This window comes from Neolamprologus brichardi, chromosome 1 (assembly GCF_056152115.1).
Source record: "Neolamprologus brichardi isolate AB-2024 chromosome 1, ASM5615211v1, whole genome shotgun sequence".
NCBI lineage: Eukaryota > Metazoa > Chordata > Actinopteri > Cichliformes > Cichlidae > Neolamprologus > Neolamprologus brichardi.
The window spans coordinates 23,938,828-23,948,907 of record NC_142104.1 but is presented as its reverse complement, the minus strand read 5'-3'; the positions used below and the strand labels follow the sequence as shown (position 1 = coordinate 23,948,907).

Below are 10,080 nucleotides of genomic sequence, written 5' to 3'. Positions count from 1 at the left end.
ATTGTCTTTGTTGAGAAGAGAACACGAGCCGTTTTAGCCAGCTAAATCTATATAATATATTAAATGGTAATATGATATAATAAATTATAAACCACAGCTTATTTAAATTATTTCCACAGTGTCACTAATTAAAGTTAAGGCGGATATTTGATGGTGTCGCACACGACGCAATGATGACGCACTTCCCTCCCGGAAGTAAAACAAACGTACAGGGGGAGACGTTAGCTCGTTAGCCTCAAAATGAGTTTGTTTTTGCCCAAATTAACGTGCAAAAAAGATATCGACGAAGTCATTAAAGGGGTGGCAGAAAAAGTCGTGGTTTTACGGTTCGGCAGGGACGATGACTCGGTGTGTCTGCAGCTCGACGAGATAGTAAGCTGAAACGGTGACATGAATGTAAATAATGACTGCTCACTCTCTACTTTAGCTCATGTGTCTCCTTTCTTTCTGTTGTAGCTCTCTAAAACGGCCCACGACTTGAGTAACATGGCGTCCATTTACATCGTCGATGTTGATAAAGCTCCCATTTACACGAGATACTTCGACATAAGCTACATCCCCTCCACTGTCTTCTTCTTCAACGGACAGCACATGAAGGTCGATTATGGGTGAGTGGACCTAGGTCTCAGAATGACATTAACCTAAAATCACTATAAGAAGACATTAGTTTGAAGCAGTTGAATAGCTTGAACCAGGGAAGTGACCCGAGTGATTATCGAGGGCCACTGAGCTACCCCTCAGTTATATTTTGCTTGCCAGACTTTCTTGAGTTTTTTTTGGTTTTGTTTTGTTAAACAAACGCTTAAAAGATAACTTAGCAAAGACGTAATCTAAAACACACACATTGTGTCTTTAGGCAGCAAAAACACCTTATGTGTCCCTGCTTATTTAATTGAATCTATGATATGTGCAAAAGATAACAGACATTAATTGGCACTTTTCACCTACAAGGTGATTCACAAATAGCTATTAGCTGAAAACATAGCATTTGTGATCATGGTGTGCAGTGTTCCCTTAAAATACATATGAAAAAACTGTAGGAAGTCAAGTTACACAGACTGGTGCGTAATAAGCCACCAAATGAGGCAGAAACCAGAGATTTTTTGATGGTAAACTAGTTTTGAAGTACAGAGAGAGAGCTGTGCAGGAAGTGTGATTTTTATCATGGTGGAAGAAAAACTGCCAAAGTAAGAGGAACTGCATGACAATGTTTATTAAACAGAAGTGTAGTTTTTATCTTCTTTGCTGCTGGTTCAATGAATTTTGAATAATGAATCAATATCAAATTATTCAAATTAAAAGAGATTTGAATCAGGAAATCTGTTTTTTTTTTTAAACCCACCCCTAAATCCAAGTATACCTGGATAGAGAGAAAAAAAACATGGAAAATTATCAGTCATGAATTGCCCCCCCCAAAGCCCAGACCTTAGCATTATTTAAGCACTGTGGGGTCATCTTAGATATGTAGATAGATAGCCATTTACGTGCATATGCAGTGAGATTGGACCCCTTCTGACTGTACATACAAATCCCATACTTCACATTGGGAAGACATGTCGAGAGAGGTAGGATGGAAACAATGAATATGCAATATATGAGGGAACATGAGGAAAAAGAACTCCACCCAGACTGAGCTCCTACAGGACGACAGTTTGAGAACAGAAAAAAACACCTCAGCACAGAGAGCACATGAGTCTTCACACCACCATATAACATAAAGGACGTGCATTGGAGCCGCTTGGAGGGGGGAGGAGGGTGATTGTATATCTGTGTCTGATTACGTGTGTCTGTGTGCATGTGTGTATCCTGTATCAACTGAAAAGAGAGCGTCCTTTCACCCAGTTCTAAGCAAAAGTCAGCAGTTCTCCAGCCGCCGCAGTTGGCCTTGAAGGATGTGGCCAGAGGGTCAAATCACAGTCCTGTTATCAGGGGGAGTTGTTCCAGCCAGCTTTCGGCCTTGAAGCCTTCTAAGCTGACGACCGGGTAGCTGAATAAGATGATGGTTGTTTGGTTTAAGGTTAGAGCGACCAGGCTGCATTTGATTTCGCAGGTGATCTAATGTCCATCACTGGTCCCCAGGTCTATCCAGTTCTCTTTGCAGAGCTGTGAGCTTCTCCAAGATCTTATCCATATTTCGTTCAATAAGCACGGTCTGAGTACTCACGGCTCTGCCCATCACATCGATCTTAACAGACAACAGAACATTCATTCCTGAAGGCTGTTTACAGATGTTATATAAAAGCTTGCCTAAGAGAGTTCAGGTTGTGTTGAAGAATAAAGGTGGTCATACCAAATATTGACTTTCAAACTCATTCGAATTTTACAAACTCTGATGCTCTATTTCTATTTATTTTGACACGTTTCATTAAAGTGTTGTATTTCCTTTCCTAAGTTTAAAGAAACAAGGGATTTCAGACTTTTTTCAAATTCATTTTGATGGCATGACTTTCAACTTAAGAATAATCAATGTCAATTTTCTGGATACATATCAACACATACCAAAAGTATAAGCTACTGCTGATGCGCAAAGAGTCAGAATAAGGCAAACAGTTGTTAATAATTGTTTGTCTTTCAGCTCTCCAGATCACACCAAGTTCGTTGGCAGCTTCAAAACCAAGCAAGATTTCATGGACCTGATTGAAGTGATCTACAGAGGAGCCATGCGGGGGAAAATGATTGTCCAGAGTCCCATAGATCCTCAAAATATTCCCAAATATGATCTCCTCTACCACGGGATTTAGAATCAGTGACTTTATTCATTATGTGATGGGCAAGATGCTCTGCAGAGTAGCACTGATGGCTGCTGAATGAGTAACGAGAGACATTCAGACTTTGAACCACAAAGTAACTGTTTGAGGAATACTAAAGTGCCTCCGATTTAAAGACTGTTGAACATTTATTCTTTTTTTGTTGTTGTTCTTGTTGTAGAGATCAAATTACCGACAGTGTTTTTGCCTTTACTATTTCTACTCCTGATACTTTAAAGGTTCTTCTAATTCACTTAGACAGGGAGTGTGACAGTAAGGAAGATTGCGGGTTGGTAAAAACGGATGTCAACAGAAGTGTTTTGCAAATATTTGATGATATAGGAAATGCAAACCTAAGGGACGTAAAGAGTTTGACTGCAGGGTAGTCTCTACCAGTTTTTAACAGTACTATGTTGGAGGCTGGAAAAACTGAAATGATTTCAAATTTTACCTGTGTTAAATAATGGCAGGTGCGTACTCTGTAGTGGGATTTGTCAAATGTTTCATAGTTTATTTTGTTAATACTAAAAAAAATTTTTATCAGTGAAAAATACAATTTTGGTGGTTTTTTTTGTTTTTTTTCTGCCTTCTTCACACGATTGATAGGCGTGAGTTTTGATGCACTGTGTTAGCGTTTCCTGTGGTAAACCGATGTATATCAGCAGCGAGATGCCACATTTATTCATTGCGCATGCTCTGCTGTTATAATAAAATTTCAACCATCCTTTTTCTCGGCGTTCTCTCAGCTCTACAGATGTTAGCAGCACAAGGGCTCAGCCGTCCTGTTGGACAGGTGTCTGTCTGTGTTGAGTTTGCATTTTCTACCTGTTTAGAACAAGTTTCTTAGGATCACTGGTGTTAATGTGAGGGTAAGGTAATTAAATTTGATCTTCTGATGACAGCGGTGGACTGTGGTATAGAAGCTTGTTTCTGCCACTGAAACAAACATGATTGATTGGCAGAGATAAGTTGAAATTTTCATCTCAAATTGTCAACTTAATTTGAAATTTTACATTATTTATTTCAATTTTGAGTTCAAGTTTCTCAACAAGGTGAGTTAGTAAGTTGAACATTTTAGATGATTATTTAGAAAGTTTAAACTTATGTGTGGCAAAAATGTATTATTTACTTTTCTAAAGTTTTGTTTGTTCCAGTGGCACAAAAATAACTTCCACAGAGCAGTGCGCATACGTCTAAAATCCCCCATAGGTGGATAATAGAAGTAGGTTGAGATCTATTGACCTTATTAGTCCTCCTAGGACCTGGTGTCCACATATGTGGACATAACACTTTGGGTCCTCTAGACCAAAATACTAAATTTTGCTCTACAAGGGCCTGATATTCACTGACGAGGACTTTATACTGCTACTGTTCTATTGAAATGTAAAACAAATATCCATCTCATTTTTTGTCAGAAACAAAAATCAGGTAAAAAAAAAAAATCTGGCAATTCTTTGTTTTTAAACTTCTCAGGTCCCAATCAGCCCAAATATCAAAGAGAAATTAAAAATGCAGGCCATGAAAGAGTTCGAGTCTTAGGAGGTTAAGGTGGATTTTTACTGTCAGCTCCTGAACTCATGTGCTAAATGTGTATATAAATCAAATACCACAATAGATTTTGTACTTTCATGTGATATGTTTATATCACATTAAATATATCAGATTAATGATAATAATGACAAGAAAAAGCGAGAAAGAGGGCTGTAATACTTTTATTGCGAAAGACACGAACACCGGAAGTGTTTCTTTTTGTGCCGGAAGTCTTACAGTAACTCCGCGATGGCAGCGACCTTGTGTCCAACGTGGTGTTTGTAGAATTTTATATTATTCACACACCTAAAATCCTCGTATATGTACCACACGGAATGACTGTTTGGTGTTTGTAGGGTCCATTTCAACGCTAACATCATGCTTTCCCTCATTAAAGCTGCTGCCGGCGGGCTGACCGGAATCTGTCAAACCAGCAGTCACCTACAAGGTAATACAAGCTAGCTAATGTTAACCTCATCATAACGTTAACCTCCAGGTAAAGGTGGAAACGGGACAGTTTGATTAGGTTACCGACATTCACTACTAAGTAGACGAGACTGCAGCTAAACTCATGTGTAAACCTACTTTCCCATACCCACAGTCAGCCCATAAAGAAAGGCAGTGTATGAAGACAGGATCCTGGCCACGGTTATCAACTAGACGGGCAACCAGCTTTGCCGGGGGGGTATTTGGCTCAAGTCACCAAGCTGTGCCATTATGAAATTAAATCCAGTAAACACAACAATTAAAAATAAAGAGTGAGTTCATTCGTATATCACAGTGCAGTAATGCATCGCTGTTATACGCTAAAACTCGTTACATTTATATTTATAAGAGGACTGCAAGAGTCAGTACTGTGAGATTTAGTGAACCTGGACACTGGGCCACCTTTACCAGCTATACAACAAATTAAAGCATACACAAGTTACTTTAAACCACACCATACACACAATTACATCAATCCATGGATGTGTGTAAGTAGGCTCGTAGAGAAGCAGTCACAAGACTACAGAGAGAAATCAGGAGAGATGTTCTCTCTGGTGCCGATGTGGATCAGTGAGCTCACCACAAACTAGTACAGTGACTGTAAGGGCACGGTGTCTTCCAACACATTTTCACTTGTTTTGCAGTTTTTGAGTGAGGTCCTGCCTTAAAACTGGGCCACTGGGCCACTCACACATACATACTACAGGACTTGGTCAGCTGTGGAAACCTTGCTCTTGCACTAAGTTTTTGAGCTGATGGTAAGGAGATGAGGTTTGGGGCTCTGAGTTTATTGAATCAGCAGAGCTTTGGCAATTTTTCACTCGGCATGCGCCTTAGCACTTTGCAGTGCCGCTTTGGTCAACCGCTTTGTGACAAACACGGTTCCCGCAATTTTATTACCAAAATTGTTGCAGCGGTGGCATCTTATTACAGCACTACCCTCAAAGTCAACTGACTTTGAGGGTAGTGCTTAAAATAGCTGAAATCAAATATTAATACTAGTGCTGTCAGTGCGCTAGGACCGTGCAGCCCCACGCACGGGGCGATCTGCGTTAACTCACTAACGAAGATTTGCCGCATTAATGCAATCATGGCGTTAACGCCATTTTAACGAGTTTAACGCTGACAGCAGTAATTCATACTTTTGTCCAAGCTGATGATTGACCTCATCAGTCATGAGTAGTACTTCCCAAGTCTAACCTATACAGGTCTGCTCCAAAGTCACAGTTCTCCTCAGTGAGCTTGGTTTGCTGCAGGAGCACTAAACTACTGTTATTTAACTTAAGCTTGGCTATCGGCAATGTGGGGTTAAAGTTTTTCATGACCAAACTGTTTGACTGACTTAAATTCACATATGATTGAGGAAGTGTATCAGCAGAATTCAGCTGAAGGGGTACAGTGAGCTTTTTGGACAGGACCTGGACCCCCAAGGTCCTTAACGCTGAGGCTGATTGAAGTGATTAGACATTTGGCTACTGAAGCAATTCTATGACAGAAATGCCGTATTTCTTTTATTCAACAGGATATGATAATTACATTATGCCAAACAAGAAACCTGCAGTTAAAAATAAGCTGCACATGTACAAAGAGCAGCTGACTTCCTGTCAAAGCTGGACACACAATAAATAGATTTTCCACACAGGACATGACAACATCAGTTTCAGATGAAGACAAGTTCACCGCAGACTTGCTTCAAGCATTTTTTCGTAAATATAACAGCCCACACAAGTAAGACTTGTTTTGTTTCTGAAAATCACAAAATTTCTCTTGCACAGTTGTCTCACGTGTGGTTTACTCCACAGGTCCTTTGCACAGCTACTTGAAAGTCCTCTCTGCAGGGTTGAAGACATATGAAATCCCTCCAGACTACAGTGGTAATTATTCATCTTCTTTTCACTTATTTGTGTCAGGCTGGCTAATTTTTATGGCTTTACAGTGCTGGTCCTGAGTCATGCTTCATTCTCATTAAACAACCCCAACCATGACTTAAATCACAGCATGAAGCTTTCAAAAGTAACCCCAACTCTCAACCTGCGGGCCTTTATATGCTGACTTCTCCACCTATTAAGAAAACATGAAATATCTTTATTGTTTCAAAAATCATGCAGAGGGATATGCCAGATGTGCATGAGTCAGTAGTTATGATTCATGTGGATAGGGCTGTTCGATATAACGATTTATATATCGGATGACAATATAAAAACATCTATCGTTTCATTTTACACTATTGTTTGTTTCGTGGTGTCACAAAATAAACAGTTTACGTCAATATTTTTTCATGGTTTTGATGGTCACTGTAGTGGCTATATTAATTTGTTAAAGTTCTCTCTTTCTCTTACATTTAATATAACCACACTACAGACGGACAAGCGCCTGTTTTTATGCGTTGTCGTTAGCAACAACAACTGTAAAACCACCGCATGTCCGCTTGTTTATTTTCCACATAAACCTTTCACAATAAAGCTCAAGATCTTGTTGAGACTTTTTAAAATAAACTGAATCACGTGAAATAGGATGCAGAGTATTTACAGATGAGAAGCAAAAAAGAGCCGTCAGGTGTTAAAAAATAAACCTTAGACTCAAATGTTAGAACAGGCTTTTCCCCGCAGCACGCCGTGTAATAAATACTCACAAAGAAAACGGCGGGCGTTACAACTTATGTCTAAAAATGTATAGTTTCATGCATCGGTTAAAATACTGGACTCCAGCTACTTGAGGCGCAGCTGGAAACACTTCACGCTGGTCGAGCTGCCCGAGATTCACAGAATTTACAGAAAATGTTACATTTTTGTGATTTATATCGTTATTGGGACGATAGATGTCTTATATCGGGATATGAGATTTTGGTCATATCGTACAGCCCTACATGTGAAAATGAAACTAACCTGGATTTGTTTTTAAAAAAGAAAAGGAAATTACTGTTTGTAGAAGAGGTCTGGTTGTGCTGACCTGTAAGCATGCTCCCTCTTGGTTGGCACAGAGGTGCCACACGGACCATTTTGCCCAGTGCTCGGCCCTGTTATCTCTAATAATGTCCCGTGCATTTTCCTCAGTTATGCACAGGTTCAAAATTGAAAAGGTGAAACCAAAAACACGTTCATCTCACTGTAGATTTGGAAGGGTCACCAATCAGACTGCACTGCGATGTAAACATGAACAGTGGGAAGACATCTATAGTTTTCCTACAAACATTGCTGACGTAAATGTGGCTGTAGCAGGGTTGTACAAATCTTTAGGGTTCGGGTTTCTTCTAGATGTGTCATGGCAACACGATTCACACTTTGCATGCGTCAATTCACTCCTTTCTGTTGTGAAAAGGTCGCCTCTGATCCACAACACCCGTGGAGGAAATTGTGCCGGAGGTGCAGTTTTCACCATGAGTGTTGCGTGGACTATTAGTATAGCAGTTAGAGTTCCAATCCCAACCCTTCTCCACATAGCAACCTTTTTATTTGCATCCTGCGCCCTCAGTTCTGGTGTTCAGTAGCAGGTAAGTATGTAAATATGTGACGTGTTCCTTTGTGCCTGTTTTTATCCTCTACAGATGTGGTGCTGCCAGACAAGCCCAAACTGAAGTTTTTGAACAAGGTGCCGAACTTAAAAAAGGCCAAGAAAGAGGCAAAGAAGCTGTGGGATATCCAGGGTCCAGCTAAATCTGCAAACACCTTCACCACGGGACAGTACGCTATTGTGGTGAGTGCATTTATCTTACTTTAGATATGGCTGACAGTAATGTTGCATGTTTTACAGGATATGACTAAGTGCCTTGACATTTTGTTTGTTCAGTGCTGATCAAGATTTATAGTTAAAATAAAAGGTGACTCAACCTGATTCTTTTTTAATTTTACTCAAGATATTTTTTTTAAAGTACTTGCTGGAAAAACTTAACAGTACACCTGCAAGTTAAATGAGATGAAACGGCACCTGTCTGTCACACAGCGGCCACAACATGGTAACTTTAAGCCTTTTACACAGTTTAAATGAAGTGAGGTATTTGTCAGTTTGGCCCGGGTAGATGGTGAAAGTGAGTGATGGAAAACAAAGCCGCTTTTTGTGCCAGAATGTTTTGTGCCAATGTTGGCCTCTTTAAAATGGGCTTTTATGTGGATTGATTTCAGGGACTGCTGTTTTTGGCATTAAACTGACTTAAGGGTTGCTGCCTGGTTTAATCTGTGTGCGGCCATATGTTTTTTTAAATAGTTAAAAAAATAGAGAATGACACTAAGTGACCTGTTTTCTCTGATCTGATATACAGGCCATGGGAGGCGGGTACCTCCACTGGGGTCATATAGAGATGATGCGTCTTACGATCAATCGAAAGATGGACGCCCGGACCACGTTTGCAATGTGGCGCATCAACGCCCCTTACAAGCCCATCACACGGAAAGGTCTGGGTCAGCGCATGGGTGGGGGCAAGGGAGCCATCGACCACTACGTGACACCGGTTCGTTACGGACGTTTGATCGTGGAGGTGGGAGGAAAGGTGGAGCTGGGCGAGGTCGAGCACATCTTGACTGAAGTGGCAAAGAAGCTTCCTTTTCCTGCGAAGGTGAGATCACAGATAAGGCATGCACTGGTGGGAGAAAAAGTCTGAACTGTTTTCAGATGATGCGATTTGATTAGAAGTGACCGCAGTTTTTACCCACTGGTTCTCTGTGGTAACAGTATTCTCATGTCTTTATTCCAGGTAATGAGCAAAGAGAGTCTAGCAGCCCTGCAAAAGAAACAAGCTGACATGGAGCAGAACAACCAGAATCCCTGGACCTTTAAGAAGATCGCACAGGGCAACATGCTGGGCATCAGGAGGGTGCTCAGCCCCTTCGACCTGCACAACCATGGACGCTTCACGGGCAAATTTCACTTTCCACGGAGGGTGTGACACACCTGAGGGACTGAAATTTAATAGTGTTGCAATGTGAAGAAGATTCTGGAATTCTGAAATGCTCCATCTTTCAGTTGTATCTCTGAATCTTCTGTCATCTTTTTGGGGTTTTGTGTGTTTTTCCAATTATGTTAGCAAATATATCGTGTTCTTAAAGTGGTGTTTTTGTCTATTTTTTTTTGCTCATAACAGTTTATAAGGGTCTGTACTCCAAGAGTATTCGTCAAATGTTAGTGAAACTTGCAAACAATGATCACTTAATGGTTCTTCACCAAAGTTAGGTCACATTTGCCATTTTACTGGAAATAATCTGAGAGTCGTAATGGTTTGTGAGCTGGCGGCTGCCGTGCCACTGGCATTTTGGTTATGCTGTGGCTCATTTTCAGTTAGGTGTTTAACTCAGTTTTGTCTAATAGGGGGAAATAAGATGTAAAG

The 10,080-nt window shown here is 40.5% G+C and overlaps 2 protein-coding genes across 2 annotated transcripts; both read left to right on the top strand.

Moving 5' to 3' along the window:
* Positions 1-177: 177 nt before the first annotated feature.
* txnl4b (thioredoxin-like 4B) lies at positions 178-3,471 on the top strand. The gene is made up of 3 exons (XM_006780331.2): positions 178-372; positions 457-608; positions 2,576-3,471. The coding sequence occupies exons 1-3, from the start codon at positions 241-243 to the stop codon at positions 2,739-2,741; spliced, it is 450 nt and encodes a 149-aa protein (XP_006780394.1). The 5' UTR covers positions 178-240; the 3' UTR covers positions 2,742-3,471.
* Positions 3,472-4,479: 1,008 nt separating this feature from the next.
* mrpl16 (mitochondrial ribosomal protein L16) lies at positions 4,480-9,801 on the top strand. The gene is made up of 5 exons (XM_006780330.3): positions 4,480-4,725; positions 6,566-6,637; positions 8,308-8,456; positions 9,019-9,312; positions 9,451-9,801. Exons 1-5 carry the CDS (start codon positions 4,656-4,658, stop codon positions 9,640-9,642), a joined length of 777 nt encoding a protein of 258 aa, XP_006780393.1. The 5' UTR covers positions 4,480-4,655; the 3' UTR covers positions 9,643-9,801.
* The last annotated feature ends 279 nt before the right edge of the window (positions 9,802-10,080 follow it).